Source organism: Macaca fascicularis, chromosome 1, assembly GCF_037993035.2.
Source record: "Macaca fascicularis isolate 582-1 chromosome 1, T2T-MFA8v1.1".
Lineage (NCBI taxonomy): Eukaryota > Metazoa > Chordata > Mammalia > Primates > Cercopithecidae > Macaca > Macaca fascicularis.
This window is the reverse complement of record NC_088375.1, coordinates 123176415-123193757: the sequence shown is the minus strand read 5'-3', so window position 1 is coordinate 123193757 and position 17343 is coordinate 123176415. Positions and strand designations below refer to the sequence as shown.

At 35.9% G+C, this 17343-nt stretch overlaps 1 protein-coding gene across 34 annotated transcripts in view; it reads left to right on the top strand.

The window, feature by feature from the left end:
• CEPT1 (choline/ethanolamine phosphotransferase 1) overlaps nucleotides 1-17343 on the top strand; it is a 46481-nt gene that overhangs the window by 5987 nt on the left and 23151 nt on the right. For all 34 annotated transcript variants that reach the window (XR_012416508.1, XR_012416525.1, XR_012416532.1 and 31 more), the window contains exons 2-4: nucleotides 2601-3015; nucleotides 14744-14891; nucleotides 16526-16667. Coding sequence is in view for 13 of the 34 variants with exons in the window: in XM_065548040.1 (XP_065404112.1) it covers nucleotides 2677-3015; nucleotides 14744-14891; nucleotides 16526-16667 (629 nt within the window). In the remaining 21 variants the exon portion in view is untranslated. The remainder of the gene's footprint in view (nucleotides 1-2600; nucleotides 3016-14743; nucleotides 14892-16525; nucleotides 16668-17343) is intronic.

The window sequence follows — 17343 nt, the reverse complement described above, 5'->3', positions numbered from 1 at the left end:
GAAATATTGAGATACGTGATTGACAGAGGTCATTCACCTTAGGTCATTAGTAACATTGAAATTTTGGAATTTGATATTTATGGGGATATAGGAAAAAAGTTCTGGTCTGTATGTGACACCAACTCACATGTCCATACTAGGCTGTGGGGTGAGTGTCCCCCTGGCAAGTACCTACTTGTCCATGTGGTTACTCATGAGCTGAGTGCCTACATTACATGTTTTGTGGCATGTGACCCTGTGGCCCACTTCCCAGAATGCACATGTGGCCTGGGTTCATAGTCCTCTAGCCATGGCCCAGTCTCAGTTCAGTGCCTTCCATCCTGGGCAGCAGGAGCACCATGCTCCAGTCTACCACAGCTGCCTCTGGGCCTTGGCCTGGCTTCACTGCATTCCAGGGACTATGTGCTGCCTCCCCTCCACCCCAGACAGGGGGGAACCTGCCGCTCTCAGGACCACCCTGCAAAGGCAGAATAAACCAGATCCTCTCACAGCAAAAATAGTTAAAAGGGACAACTGAGCATGTTTTGATAGTAGATGCATTGTTGAGATGTCCTAAACCCATACCATTTCTGGCACTTTGATCTTGCTTTATGGATAGTTTCCAACCAGAAGATCAAAGTATACCTATGCCACTAATCTTTTTGTTCTATTAAGATTCTTTCTCTCTTTCTTTCTTTTTAAAATAATCTTATGGTCTCTGTTCCTCCTTCTCCTAACTATGGTAAGTTTCTCACAAGGTTCTTTATTCATTTTTTTCTTTCCATGCTTAATCCCTTTGAGAACTTTTCTACTTCCTAGTTTTTAACCAGAGTAGCTTTTAAGTTGATAACCTGAACTTTTCACTCTTACCGAAACTCCAGGTTTTCGATTTTGTCTAAAACATCTCTACTTAAAAGTCACGTGTGTGTGTGTGTATATATATATATGTATATATATATTCCCTTCCTACCCTCATCCCTAGTTCCCTTTCACCCCCTGCACCCTAAAAGTCAAAAAATAACAAACTGATTTTTCTTTTCCAGCTTGCCCTTTTGACAACAGTACCAGTAATCTCTGGCAGTTGACTTTTTCTTGTTTCCTCACCTCTCATATCTAATTCTTAAGTACTTTCTGCTGAATCTTCCATTTAAATAGAAATTACTTACAGATTTGACTCTTTCATATTTTCATTTTTACCATCCTACTATAGGCCCTCACCACTTCAAACCATTGAGATCACTTTAGTTACTAATTTTTAATTGTTCTCACTATTTTCTCCATTCTGATTCATCTTGAAAATACTCCTGTATTTCCTTATGCTACTTGATTACTTATAATTGTTATCTCTAATCTTTACTAAATGAAATACAAATACTTCAGGAATTAAACTCAAGGTCCTTTATCAGCAGTCATCACTTGACCCACTTTTACTTTTTTTCCTTCTACTTCCGCAGTTCATCAGGACACTCTGCTAATACATATATACTGTCTTAAAGTTAATTTTTTTCATTGTTGTTTATCTTCACCAAGAATACCATCTATATTCGTTTTTACCCATAAGAAGTTTTATGTTTTGGCCGGGCGCGGTGGCTCAAGCCTGTAATCCCAGCACTTTGGGAGGCCGAGATGGGCGGATCACGAGGTCAGGAGATCGAGACCATCCTGGCTAATACGGTGAAACCCCGTCTCTACTAAAAATACAAAAAACTAGCCGGGCGAGGCGGCGGGCGCCTGTGGTCCCAGCTACTCGGGAGGCTGAGGCAGGAGAATGGCGGGAACCCGGGAGGCGGAGCTTGCAGTGAGCTGAGATCCGGCCACTGCACTCCAGCCCGGGCGACAGAGCGAGACTCCGTCTCAAAAAAAAAAAAACAAACAAACAAAAAAAACAAAACAAAAAAAAAAAAAGTTTTATGTTTTGGTTTAGTTTAAACAGAAACCCTGTGTTTGTTTGAATACTATTTGGTTTAGTTTAAACAGAAACCCTGTGTTTCTGTTTGACTGCTACTTACCAGCTGTGTGATTTGGACAAGTTAATTAGCCTCACTGAGCCTTAGTTTATTTTTCTGTAAAAATGGGGATAATTAATAGTCCTTGCCTTCTAGGGTGGTTATGAGGATTAAAGGAGTTAGTATATAAAAAGTGCTTAAGTTTTGTAATATGAAGGGCATGCCCGACAAATGTTAGATATTACTATTAAATAAAAATCTAGTTTAACACTCATTCAAGTCATTCCTCTGATACTAATACTGATTTGCTAGCCTTGAGACATCAGTTTCCGTATATGTGTAATGATGAGATCATTTCTAACATTTGTTGCATTATACAACTGAAAACTGTGTGAGATCGAAAAAGAATATGAGCCTCAAAGTCAGGCAAACTATTGGATAATAGGAAGTGTACTACTATTAAAGTCTCTTACTGTTTTTTGTCTAAAGTTGAGGTTATACACTTTCAATAAGAACTAGAACCAAAATCAGGTCCCTACTTTTCTGTTCCTGTTTGATACTTACTACTTTACTGACAATTTGATTTTTTTGTTTCCTTATTAATATTGCCATAAGATGTAAATAGTGGCTGACAAGTGTATTTTTTGTTTTTATTTTTATTTTTATTTTTTTTAGGTAAGCACCAGCCACAAAATCCTACAAAAGAAGGTAAATTACTGTCTTTAAATATTAAAAAAAAAAAACAAGATCCATGAGTGGGCATCGATCAACAAGGAAAAGATGTGGAGATTCTCACCCGGAGTCCCCAGTGGGCTTCGGGCATATGAGTACTACAGGATGTGTATTAAATAAATTGTTTCAGTTACCAACACCACCATTGTCAAGGCACCAACTGAAGCGGCTAGAAGAACACAGATATCAAAGTGCTGGACGGTCCCTGCTTGAGCCCTTAATGCAAGGGTATTGGGAATGGCTCGTTAGAAGAGTTCCCTCCTGGATTGCCCCAAATCTCATCACCATCATTGGACTGTCAATAAACATCTGTACAACTATTTTATTAGTCTTCTACTGCCCTACAGCTACAGAGCAGGTAAGAGTTTCTTAACAGATCTCAATATTTGCTGTATACCAAAAACGTTATAATTGGGATCTTGGGGTCATTTTAACCAAAGATAAAGTAATCTGACAGCTATCTGTCGACTATTTTAAAATATCACACACACTGTGATAAAGCTTATAAGTACAACCTACACACTTGCTTATTAGAAACCAGAAGCAAAGGGTAGACTGTGATCCTAGTAGTTAAATTAATGTTAGCAGGGATTAACATGTAAATTGTTCCTTTTAAAGTCACTAAATCTCAATTTTTTACAAAAAAGTTTTTTCATTCTTTTAAATGGTAGAATAAAGTCTTAGCAAAAAAAAAAAAAAAAAAAAAACTGAGAAAAGTCTCTGGTATTTAATATGGCATGACTGTAAACTAGCCTTATCAAAAGGTTTTTTTTCCATTCTAGTGAGAAGTTTTAAATTACCTTTCTCTCTTCCTTTAAACATGTATGCCTGATGGACTTCAGGTATATGGCTTATTATTCTAACAATTGTGACAAAGGAAGTGTAAGAAAAAGTCAATATAATGTATTTCCTATTCCATATCTTGCTCTGGCTACCATTAACAAATGATGCATGCTATTGCTTACAAAGACTCACACAGGCCTTCTCAGATCCAAGCCTCTCTTCTACTGTTACCCTCTATTACCCTCTGTACTCATTACTTGAAACCAAAACTAGAACTCTTTCTCAGAATAGATAATTGATATTTATTTCTTTGGTTTTAAAATGTCCTTACCAAAACATGAACTAAGCTAGTTAGGTAGATGAGAGAATTATAAGCATTTGTTCTGCCTGTATTAGTTAGACTGATCAGTTTCTGGTAATTCAAGACAATAGAAGGTAATTCTAACTAAACATGTCAGAGTGACTGAGCTAAATGAGACGGTAATGGCCACAACGTTCCTTAGGTTGTTTTAAGCTTGAAGTAATTTTTTTAAGTAATCTTCTAGATTATTTGTCCTTTGAGATAAAATTACCACCATTCAACCCTCTATTCTTTTCTGTTTTCATCAGTTTGTCTGTTGCCATAGGTTAAATTAAAAGTCATTAAAGTGAATGGCTATTGAGGGTCACGGTTACCCACAGAACATGTGATTTCTGTCATTTGCCAGGTTTTCATTTCCCATTATCCTTAATTCCTCTTTTATAAATACAGTCCATACAGATTTTATAGATGTAAAATCTGGTTTCTCCTCATCTTTCTCATCTTTTTTTTTTTTTTTTTTGAGACAGGGTCTCCGTCTGTCACCCAGGCTGGAGTGCAGTGGCACTGTGTTGGCTCACTGCAATTTCCTCCTCGGGGGTTTAAACAATTCTCCCGCCTCAGCCTCCCAAGTAACTGGTATCACAGGCCCACACCACCACGCCTAGCTAATTTTTTTATTTGTAGTAGAGACAGGGTTTCACCTTGCTAGTCAGGCTGGTCTGGAACTCCTGACCTCAGGTGATCCGCCAACCTTGGCCTCCCGAAGTGCTGGGATTACACTGAGCAACCAATACAAAACCAGTGCATTATTTAAATGTGTCCTTGGATTCTTTATCACATATCCTTTAAATTGTTTCACTTGAGGCTTATCTGAGAATTTGACTGCCACTGCCGGAAGGGTTTGGTCCAAATCACACAAATGATTAGAGATATAGTAGAACAGCAGGGAGGTGGGTTGATTCCAATGGAAGACCTCCAGTACTAAACTAGTTCTAGGATGGGGATCAAGGAGTGAGAGCAGGTTCAAGGATAGTTCGGCCACTGATAGTCATTTATTGAACACCCCAGAGTATATCAGGTAATGTGTTCCCCTATAATACTTTTTCTTGGCCTCTGTTCTTAAGTGATTTGGAATATATGACTAACCCAGAAATTAGTTAAATCTTTAGGGAGACTTCCAGAATGGAAGCTATTCTTTTCACTAGTTGTAATGGTTCAGAATTGCTGCTAGGAATGATCAAGGCGGGGTATAACTGAGCTGCTGTTTGTTTCTCTGCAAAGGAAGGTAATGTCCTACAGTGGAGATGCCTGGATGCATCTTCAGCTACAAGGTAGCTATCCTTATTAGGCTCAAAGCAGAATGCATTGAAATAGGTCTTGGTTGTTTTCTATGACAAGTTGTTATTATCTCTGTGATCTTCAGTAAGATATGTAAATTCTCTAAGTCACCTTCTTTAAATCTTATTTTGTGGTGTGATGATCATACATTCAGGGTACCTAGCATATAATGTTCGAAATAGTAGATGGTTATTGTTTCATTGATCAGAAAGATTAGGTATATAATCTATTCTTCCACAGTCACCTTCCCATTCGTGATTTCCTCTAATAATACATAATATGTCCAGTCACAAATTCATCTAAGTCCTTATTTCTTTTATATATTTCTTTATCATCGTGTTGGAGTCAGAGAATTTCATAAATTTTATCACCCAGGGAAGTTCTCTTTTGTTATATCTCTGATTCTTTTGGGCCTTGTGCCAGTGGATGATCATTAAGTTTCATGTCTACTTGTATAGTATTACAAACTTCCATTTATTTTTTATGTTACTAATTTTTTTAATGTATTAGAGTTTCAGACACCAATCTTTCTGGTAGAAAGGAAGGTCATTATTATAATAGTTTAAGCTCAGTTTGTTTCTTTTCTTAGAAAAAGCAATCTTCCTAGTAGATAAGAAAATAAGTTAGTCTTTATTTTTCACATTTTAAAGGTAGAAATACAGACTTCTCTCTTTTTATATGGAGAGCCAAAATTTCTCCTTGATCTGTTCATTACTCAGTATTTAAACTTCATTAGCTAGTAGCTTTAGTTTTAGTGTCATAAGTTAATTTGGAATGTCTCTTGTAACTTGGTACATATATACTTGTGTTCACCTTGCCACCATCCACAAAAAGAGTCGGACTCTGTAAAATATTTGAAGAGATTTATTCTGAGCCAAATATGAGTGACCATGGCCTGTGACACAGCCCTCAGGAGGTCCTGAGAACGTGCCCAAGGTAGTTGGAGCACAGCTTGGTGTTTTTTTTTTTTTTTTGAGACGGAGTCTCGCTCTTTCGCCAGGCTGGAGTGCAGTGGCTCAATCTCAGTTCGCTGCAACCTCCACCTCCCTGGTTAAAGCGATTCTCCTGCCTCAGCCTTCCAAATACAGGACTACAGGCGCATGCTGCCATACCCAGCTAATTTTTGTATTTTTAGCAGAGGCAGGTTTTCACCATGTTGGCCAGAATGATCTCAATCTTTTATTCTTGTAATCCACCCGCCTTGGCCTCCCCAAATGCTGGGATTACAGGCGTGTGCCACCACACCCGGCCAGCTTGGTATTATACATTTTAGAGAGGCGTGAGACATCAATCAAATACATTTAAGAAATACATTGGTTTGGTCCAGAAAGGCGGGACAACTCAGAGTGGAAGGGCTTTCAGGCTATAGTTGAATTTAAACATTTTCTGGCTGAGTTTGTCTAAAGATCTGGGATTGATAGAAAGGGAATATTCAGGTTAAGATAAAGATTGTGGAGACCAAAGTTCTTTTGAAGTCTTATAGTGACTGTCCTTAGAGACAATAGATGACAAACGTTTCCCTTTCAGATCTTAGTTACTATCTCTTCAGGATTGGGACGGTCTGGAAGAAGAAGATCTAGCTATTTTAATAGAGGTTCTTTACAGATGCAGATTTCCCCCTATAAAGAACAGCTTTGCAGAGCCGTATCAAAATATGACCAAGAAACATGTTTTGGGGTAAAATATTTTGATTTTCTTCCTTGTCTTGTAATGTTATGCCAGAGTCAGGTTGGAAAGTAAGTCAAGATATATAGGGTTAAATAAAACCCATCTGATGAGAATTTATGATTTGTAGGGCATGACTCCCCAGACTCCTTAGATACAAATTTGGGCAAGGTAAAAATCAATGGTTTAGTCCTCATCACAAAAGATAGATAAAGGAAGTTGGTGTTAACCTGTATTTTACCCTTAAAAACCAGAAATGCCATTACCAAAAAGAGTTCTGTCAAGTTTCAATATAACTTTTTGAAATATTGTGAGTTGTTTAAATGCTCATTTGTTTTTGTTTTTATATTGCTAGTTTTAATGCTTTTGATTCACCTCACTAAAAAATAACTTGTTAGATTTTTTTTTTTTTTTTTTGGCATAGAAAAGTGAAAAGAAAATGAAAATGGCACATTGTCTGTAATTTCACTGTCCAGTTAACTTATGTTGACATTGAAAAGTGAAGGGGAAAATAATTACATAGTTAGAAAAATTCAAAGAGTGGCATAAAACAGAAAGTAAAATCTTCCCTATCTGCCTTTCCTTCCTATGCCTCACCCTAAGCCCTCTCCTCAAATGTAATAAAGTTTAACAGTGTTTTTGTGTGACAAATCACACCCTAAATTTTATTGAATAGAAAAAGCAACATGCGGAACACGCAGTACACCATTTAGAAATTGTTTAAAATATGCAAAATAAGCATTTATTGTTTAGGATTACATATATATATATAATCAAGTCTAAAAGCAAACATTGGAATAATAAAGACTAAATTCAGGTTAGTGGGTACTTTTAGGGGAAGATTGCATGATGGATTGGAGAGAGCTGTTCATGGTGCTTCAATTATGCTTTTTAAGCTGAGAGGTTTGTCAAGGGTGTTCATCATATTTTTAAAACTTTTTGTATGTTTGAAATAGTAATAAAACTCATATTGTACCTGCCCATATATATGCCCACCAAAATCTTAGGAGTATTTTTTTCCTTTTAGTTGACACATAATAATTATATATGAGATATTGTGTTACATTTTAAAACACATATACAGTGTATAATGATCAAATCAGGGTAATTATATCTATCTCCTCAAACATTTATTTCTTTGTGTTCATATTCCAGATCCTCTCTTCTCGCTTTTTGAAAATATGCAGTACATTATTGTTAGCTATATTCAGCCTACATTACTGTAGAGCACTAGAACTTATTCCTCCTACATAGCTGTAACTTTGCATCTGTTAAACTATCTGTCCCTATCCTCTTCTCCCCTCCTCCTTACCTGTCCCAGCCTCTTGTAACCACAATTCTTCCCTTTACTTCTGTGAGCCTTTTTTTTCTCCCGCTCCTGCGTGTAAGAACTTGCGGTATTTATCTTTCTGTGCTTGATTTATTTCACTTAATATGATGTCTTCCAGGCTCATCTGTGTTGCTGGGAATAACAGGATTTCATTTTTCTTTATGGCTGAATAGTATTCCATTATGTATATTTACCACATTCTTTATTCATTCCTTTGTTAATAGATGTTTAAGTTGATTCTATATCTTGGTTATTGTAAATAGTGCTGTAATAAACATGGGGGTGCAGATATCTCTTTGATATCCTGATTACCCTTCCTTTGGATCAATACCCAGTAGTAGGATTGCTGGATCATATGGTAAATCTTAGTTTCTTGAGAAATCTCCATACTATTTTCCATAGTGGCTATATTAATTTACATTCTTGCCATCGGTGTATAAGAAAGAGCTCCCTTTTCTCTGCATCCTCACCAGCATCTGTTAACTTTATCTTTTTATAATATAACCTTTGTAACTAAGGTAAGATAATACCTCATCGAAGATTTGATTTGGATTTCCCTGATTATTAATGATGTTGAGCATTTTTTCATATATTTGTTGGCATTTATATGTCTTTTTTGAGAAATAGTTGTTCAGATCATTTGCTGATTTTTTGATTGGATGATTAGCTTTTTTGCTGTTGAGTTCTTTGTATATTCAAGGTAATATCCCTTGCCAGATGTATAATTTGCACATACTTACTCCCATTCCACAGGTTCACTCTTCACTCTATTGATTGATATGGAGAAGCTTTTTAGTTTGTTATAGTCTCGTTTGTCTACTTTAGGTTCTGGTTTTGTTTTTGTTTTTGAGACAGAGTTTCACACTTGTTGCCCAGGCTGGAGTGCAATGATCTCAGCTCACTGCAACCTCCGCCTGCCAGGTTCAAGTGGTTCTCCTGCCTCAACCTCCCAAGTAGCTGGAATTATAGGCATACACCGCCACACCTGGATAATTTTGTGTTTTTAATAGAGATGGGGTTGGTCAGGCTAGTCTTGAATGCCTGACCTCAGATGATCCACCTGCCTCCGCTTCCCAGAGTGCTAGAATTACAGGTGTGAGCCACTGCGCCCTGCTGTGTCTGCTTTAATTTTTCTTGCCTGTGCCTTTGAGACCTTAGCCATAAAATCTTTGCCTAGACCAATGTAATGAAGCATTTCCCGTGTTTTTTCTAGTAGTTTTATACTACTAGGTCTTACATTTATGTCTTTAATCCATTTGAGTTGATTTTTGAATATAGTGAGAGATAGGAGTCTAGTTTCATTTTTCTGCATGTGGATATTCAATTTTCCCAGCACCATTTATTTATCCTTTCCCCACTATATGTTCCTGGCATCTTTGTCAAAAATCAGTTGGCTGTAAATACGTAGATTTATTTCTGGGTTCTCATTTCTCTGGGTCTGTATGTCTTTTTATACCAATACCATGCTGTTGTGATTACTATAGCTTTTTATTATATTTTGAAGTCAAGTAGTGTGATGCCTCCAGCTTTGTTCTTTTTGCTCTAGATTGTTTTGGTTATTCTGGGGTTTTTGTGATTCCATACACATTTTAGAATTTTTTTTCTGTTTCTGTGAAGAATGTCATTGGTATTTTGATGGGGATTAGCGTTGAGTCTATAGATTGCTTTGGGTAGTATGGCCATTTTGACAATATTAATTCATGGACATGGGATGTCTTTCCATTTTGTGTGTGTCCTCTTCAGTTTCTTTCATTAGTGCTTAGTAGTTTTCATTGTAGATATCTTTCAACTCCTTGGTTAAATTTATTCCCAAGTATTGTATTGTATTGTATTGTATTGTATTGTATTGTATTGTATTGTATTGTATTGTATTGTATTGTATTGTATTTTGTTTTATTTAGCTGTTGTTAATGGGGTTGCCTTCTTGATGTTTTTCCAGCTAGTTTGTTATTGGTGTATGGAAATGCTACTGCTTTTGTATGTTGATGTTGTATCTTGCATATTTACTGAATTTAACAGTTCTATGCGTTTTTTGATGCAGTCTTTAAATTTTCTCATATATAAGGTCATGTCATCTGCAAAGAGGGACAGTTTTGACTTCTTCTTTTCTAATGTGAATGCCCTTTGTTTCTTTCTCTTGTTTAATTACTCTGGCTGGGACTTCCAGTACTATGTTGAGTGTGGAAAGTGGGCATCCTTGTCTGGTTCTAGTTCTTAGAGGAAAAGCTTTGACCATTTCCCCATTCAGTATGATGTTAGCTGTTGGTATGTCATATATGGTCCTTGTTGTGTTGGGGTATGTTTCTTGTATGCATAATTTGTGGTGATGTTTTATCTTGAAGAGACGTTGAGTTTTATCAAATGCTTTTTCTGAGCCTGTTGAGATGATCATAGGACTTTAGTTCTTCGTTCTGTTGATGTGATATGTCACATTTATTGATTTGCATATGTTGTACCATCCTTACATCCCTGAGTTAAATCCCACTTCATCATGGTGAATAATCTTTTTAATGTGCTGTTGGATTTGGTTTGCTAGTAGTTTCTTGAGGATTTTTGTATCTGTTTATCAGTAATACTGGCTTGTAGTTTTTTTCTTTTATTGCATCCTTGTCTACTTTTGATATCAGGGTAATGCTGGTTTCATAGAATAAATTAGGAAGAATTTTCTCTCCAATATTTTGGAATAGTTTCAGAAGAATTGGTGTAGTTCTTTAAAAGTTTGGTAGAATTCAGCAGTAAAGGCATTTGGTCCTGAGTTTTTCTTCGTTGGAAAACATTTTTATATTTATTCAATCTTGTTATTTGTTATTAGTCTGTTAAGGTTTTCTATTTCTTTTAGTTCAATCTTTATAGGTTATACATGTCTAAAAGTGTATGTCTTTCCTCTAGGTTTTCCAGTTTCTTGGCATATAGTTGTTCATGACAACCTCTAATGATGTTTTATATTTCTGTGGTATCAGTTGTAAAGCCTCTTTTTTTGTCTCTAATTTTATTTATTTGGGTCTTCGCTCTCTTTTTCTTGGTTAATCGTAGCTAATAGTTGGTCAATTTTATTTCTTTTCGAAAAACCAACTTTTCATTTTATCATTTGTGTGTATATATGTACACGCAATATATATGACACATGTCATGTGTGTCATATATGTATATATACATATATATGACATATATATTCACCTTTTTGGGGTTTTTTTTTTGAGACGGAGTTTTGCTCTTGTTGCCCAGACTGGAGTGCAATGACACTGCAGCCTCCTCCTCACCTGGGAGGCAATTCTCCTGCCTCAGCCTCCCCAGTAGCTGGAATTACAGGCATGCGCTACCACACCCAGCTAATTTTGTATTTTTAGTAGAGACGGGGTTTCATCATGTTGGTCATGCTGGTCTCGAACTCCCGACCTCAGGTGATCCACCCGCCTTTGCCTCCCAAAGTGCTGGGATTACAGGCGTGAGCCACCACACCTGACCAGATATTCGTGTACATATATACACATACACACATATACACATATGTGTGTATGTATATATATTCTATTTCATTTCGGTCTGATCTTCTAATTTTGGATTTGATTTGTTCTTGCTTTTCTGGTTCTTTGAGGTGCATTATTATGTTGTTTAATTGAAATCTTTCTACGTTTTTGATGTGGGCATTTATTTTGCTTTATCCTTTCCTCTTAGTACTTCTTTTGCTGTGTCTCTTAGGTTTTGGTATTTTGTGCTTCGGTTTTTATTTTTTTCGAAAAATTTTTTACTTCTTAATTTCTTCATAGAGTCATTGGTCATTCAGGAGCATGTTGGTTAATTTTCATGTATTTCTACAGTTTGCAAAGTTCCTCTTGTTTTTGATTTCTAGTTTTATTCCATTGTAGTCTCAAAAGACACTTGAAATGACCCCAACACAAAGATTTAAAAATTTGTTGAGACTTATTTTGTGGCCTCACACATGGTTTGTCCTGGAGAATATTTCATGTGCTGATGAGAAGAATGTGTATTCTGCAGCTGTGGAATGAACTGTTCTGTAAATGTCTGTTAGGTTCATTTGGTCTATAGTGCAGTGTAAGTTCAATGTTACTTTGTTGGTCTTCTGTTTAAGTCAGGGGTGTCTAATCTTTTGGCTTCCCTGAACCACACTGGAGGAAGAATTATCTTGGGCCACACATAAAACACTGACAATAGCTGATGAGTGGGAAAAAAAAAAAAATCTTACAGTGTTTTAAGAAACTTTACAGATTTATGTTGGGCTGCATTCAAAGCTCTCCTTGGCTGCGTGCAGCCCACGTGCCACAACTTGGACAAACTTAGTTTAGATGATCTGTCCAGTGCTGAAAGTGGGGTAACATTTAATGGTTTTTATGATGCATCCTCGCAGAACAAGAAAAAAATTACTCTTGTACTAGCATGTGGATATATTTGTGTGTATGTAAAATCTTCATTTCTGTTTCAAAAGTTTAGTAAAACCGTAAGTTTCTTGGAATTTTTTACCTGAGTTGACTCACATAACATTTCTGCAAGATTTTATAAGTTGGTTAATTGCTACATTATGATAAGATTATTTGTTTATGTCAGTTCTTTCCCATACACTTATCAGGGCATAATGAGTTCTGACTGATGCGTGAGTTCCTTCATTCATTCAATATCTCCCCCAGGGTCTTACGGCAACTGGGATCATATTTATTCCTGAATTAGAAGGCTTGCTTCTTAAAATACCTCTGAGAAGTATAAAATAATGTGAACAAGGAAGAAGTATATAAATATTAGTGTATCATTGTGCAGATTCACAGGAAGAAAGGAAAATCCAAAGTCAAGAAAACTTTTTATGTCTGTGATTGTTATTTTACTATTTCCTAGGATTGTGTATATACTAGTTATCTTTGTTCCTGAGCAACACTTTGCCCCATTAAAATCTTAAGCTTGGACCCCAGCAAGCCCCTAGATTTCTTGTCCCCTAAAGCAGAGGTATTCAGCAGAATTTTCTGATGATGGGCATGTTCTATGTCTGAGGTCCAGTATAGTAGCCATAGCCACATATGGCTATTGAGCATTCAGAATGTACCTTGTGTAACTGAGGAACTGAATTTTTAATTTTCTTTAATATTAATTAATTTCAAATAGTCACAGATGACTGATGGTTGCTGTACAAGGTAGTGCAGCTCTAGAGAGTTACTGGATTCCTTTAGGAGCAAGAAACAGTAGATCCAAAGTCCGGAAGACAGAGTTCTTAGTCATAAAGGATTAATTACTTAGTTCAATGTGCTTGCATGTAAAGTATGGTTCCATAACCACATTTATTGCTTTCGGGGTTTATAACGCTGGCTTAGTGGAGGTATGTACTAGGTCCTTTGGATAATCTCAGTGTCTTAACAGAACTCAAAAAAGGTTTGTGAAAAGATTCTTACATTTTAAAAACTGATCTCTGTCAGAGAGATCTAAATAGATCGCTATCAGAAACTCCTTTGCAGTACAGAATATACTGAATGTTATTTGCATCTCTGAGTGTTTAATATTCATAGTGTAACTTGATAACAAATACACAGTAAAATACCTTGTGATTATAAAAAATATTTTATAGCCTGGGAAGGGGAAAGTAATGAAAAGTGATACCGTATACTCTTCTATATTCTTAAGGATAAAACAAATAGGACCTCTTCTTTTTGAATATACAACATTTAAATTCAATACCAAGCCGGGTGCAGTGGCTCACAGCCTGTAATCCCAAAACTTTGGGAGGCTGAGGCAGGTGGATCACTTGAGGTCAGGAGTTCGAGATCAGCCTGGCCAACGTGGCAAAACCCCGTCTCTACTAAAAAAAATAATGAAATAAAAAATTAGCTGGGCCTCGTGGCACATGCCTATAATCCAGCTACTAGGGAGGGTGAGGCAGGAGAATCTCTTGAACCCAGGAGGCGGAGGTTGTAATAAGCCAAGACTGCACCGCTACACTCCAGCCTGGGTGACAGAGCAAGACTCCATCTCTAATTAATTAATTAATTAATTCAATACCAGCAGTTCAATTTCTGTTTGGGAAAAAAGAAGCTATTCCTTGAAAATGTGACTGTGGATTTGAAAAATAGTATTCTGAGCACTCTATGCACTGGATATCATGCACTAGTGTTATTTTATGGCCCATTGAAGAGAGATGTTTAAAAATGTTAGAAACTCAAATTTGGAAAATGGCAGCACATTATGTCCCCCTCTTGAATATTCACAGGATGTATTAGCAATATTAAGGACTGGAGGAAGTCCTGTAGTAAAGAAATCTGTTGAACATTGTTTAGTGTTTAACCCAGTGTGTTTCCCATATGAGCTTAGCATGGCATTTTTCATGTAATACCTGCAAACATTTTGAAGAGTACAGTTTTGGAAAAAATTCAGTAATTGACCCTTCTAATCTAAACATTGAGAAGAATCTTATGGAAGACACCTAGTCCAATCTCTTATGGGATTTCTGTAATCTTCCTGGTAAGTTGTTATCTAGCATCTGCTTGAACACCTCTAAATGCAGGAAATTTAATTCTTTTACAATTCTGATTGTTTCAGTGAGTTCTTCATTATGTAGCACTTGGATCTTCTCTCCCATAGCTTCCAACTAGCTTTCCAATCTGCAGGTAAAAATATTATTAGTCAAACATGGTAACTGTGTGTCTGAATATTCTTGCCTTTCTTATTTCACAGGCACCTCTGTGGGCATATATTGCTTGTGCCTGTGGCCTTTTCATTTACCAGTCTTTGGATGCTATTGATGGGAAACAGGCAAGAAGAACCAATAGTAGTTCTCCTCTGGGAGAACTTTTTGATCATGGTTGTGATTCACTATCAACAGGTATTGTTGATTTTTTTAATGTTGTTGATTATTAACAATGATTAAACCAATGCAATAAGCAGTGTTAGAATATATGTTTAGTCATGAAAATAAGTAATTTTGTATTAAATTTTAGTATTTCTCAAAAGACTATGAACCTAGTTAATATTTTATCATTATTGGTAGTGTTAGGAAATTTAGAAATTAAGTTAATTTCTGTGTGTTATTTTTAGCCCCAAATATTGTTTTGGCATCTTTTGTTTTTAAAAGCTTGGGGCATAATTGTCATCATCAAAACTATTATGAACTAAATGAGAGTACGGTGCTGGGAGACTAGTTAGGTAATTTGTGGTCTTCGTGTATTTAAGTGAATGTTATATATACATTCAGAATTATGTTAATAGACTTGGATTGTAACTATGTCATGAGAAGCTTAAAGACTATGACAAATTAGGAGTATCGTTAATATTTCATTGTGTACTGGAAATTTGCTAAGAGAGTACATTTTAGGTGCTTTTACCACAGGAGAAAAAAGATAACTATGGGACATGATGGATAAGTTAATTTGCTTAACTATAGTAATTATTTGTATATATGGCATGTTTTACACCTCATATACAATTTTTAAAAGAAATACTAAAGTGCTAGCAATAACTGAGTTACTCTATTTGGATTATAAGTGATATCTCTTTATTTGCACTGTTTTGCAAGTTTTTTAAATAATAGTTTATTATGTTTTTAGAGGGGAAAAAGATACTTAGAAACTAAATGACAGTTTTTCAACTAGTCTTTCTGACAGGAACTCATCCCTCCCCTCTTTTATTTTTATTTTATTTAGTTCCTCAATTATTTTCTTGTTTGGCATGGCACTTAAAATATTTAAAAAGAAACAAACAAAAACCCCCTATAGTTTTAACTCCTGAATCCAGATTTGCAGGTATAGGTGCATGTCAAAATCATTGCTTCATTGTATCCCAACAGCAGCTTATTTAGTAGAAGAGGAGAAGCAACTAAGCTCATATAATTTTTTAAGAATCAAATCAAGAAATACTCAAAACTTCTGTTGAATAAATGGTAGTTGGCTGTCTTGAAAGGTAACAACTAGCTGACTGCAGGATGGCAGGCTTCCTATTATTTATTTTAAATTGCAGTCATTTTTGCGTTGTAGTTTGAGTTCTAGAGTTTTATAGGAAGTTTTATAGGAAGACATACATAGGTATGTCACCCATAACAATATCTGTTTTTAAAAAAAAGACAGTTATCAATCTGAAGCAAGTAAGTAGGTCCATCTGGGGAATATATAGCCCCTTTGTTTTTCTTTCTTTTTGACTGTCTACGTTGTAATGTTTTGCTGATCGTTAGTACTGGTGTCTCTCAGTCAGGAAAGTGCCCGAAGAAATGCTGAAGTATTTTAGTTGCCTTCAAGAACTTTGCCTCCACTAAGTGATTTGGTTTAAAAAAAAAAAAAAAAAGAAAGATTGAAATTATGGGGTAGAGATTATGTAACAGATTATAGCCTACTTTTCTGTTACAATAGATTACTGAGAGAAGATAGTGCGTTTACAACATATGTTTTTGTCTCATCTAAAATCATTTCCAGCTCAGTTGTTTGCTATTCATATTATTTGGTTTTCATTGTGATCTTTCTTCTGCAGTTTTTGTGGTTCTTGGAACTTGTATTGCAGTGCAGCTGGGGACAAACCCTGATTGGATGTTTTTTTGTTGTTTTGCTGGGACATTTATGTTCTATTGTGCACACTGGCAAACATATGTTTCTGGAACATTGCGATTTGGAATGTAAGTAATATTTAATGGTAATTTTTGTTTTCTCTTTCACGTATGGAGAATGTTGCCTTATAAGTATTTGAGTATTAGAAATTGATCAAATCACTAAGTTAGTTTAATAAATTTTAAAAATTTTTAAGCTTCATTATTATAGCTATTTCCTAATAGTCTCTGCATATGCCCCTCTTTTATACTTTTTTAAAAGGAGATATCAGAACCTCCCAGCCAGTATTTTAAAAGCAATACAAAAAGCAGTAGCCCCTCATCGTTGTCTTTCCCACAGAAAAATTCACTTTTTTCCCCACCATTATTTACCTAAATTCCATTTTTATTTTGACATATAAAAATGCATTTCCAGGAGAAAGAAGATGGTTTCTGAGAGCAGTGCCCTAATCCAATCTTAATTTTTAGTGTTTCTGCTATTTTCAAAAATGGCAGAATTTATAATATCTGGATTTCACATAGTTTGTGTTTCGTTGGTTATTATGTCACAGTTCACTTTCAATACCTATTTTGAAAGCTTATTTATCAGTCAACCCTAATGCATTCTCTTTCCCTTTCGAATAATACAGCATCAACCATATGGTGTGGGAACTGAAGGAAGGAAAGAAAATTAACCACGGAAGTAGGAGAAGAGTAAATAGTGTTTTTAGTAGTGATTTGATATCACAGCTTTCTGTCTTCCAGT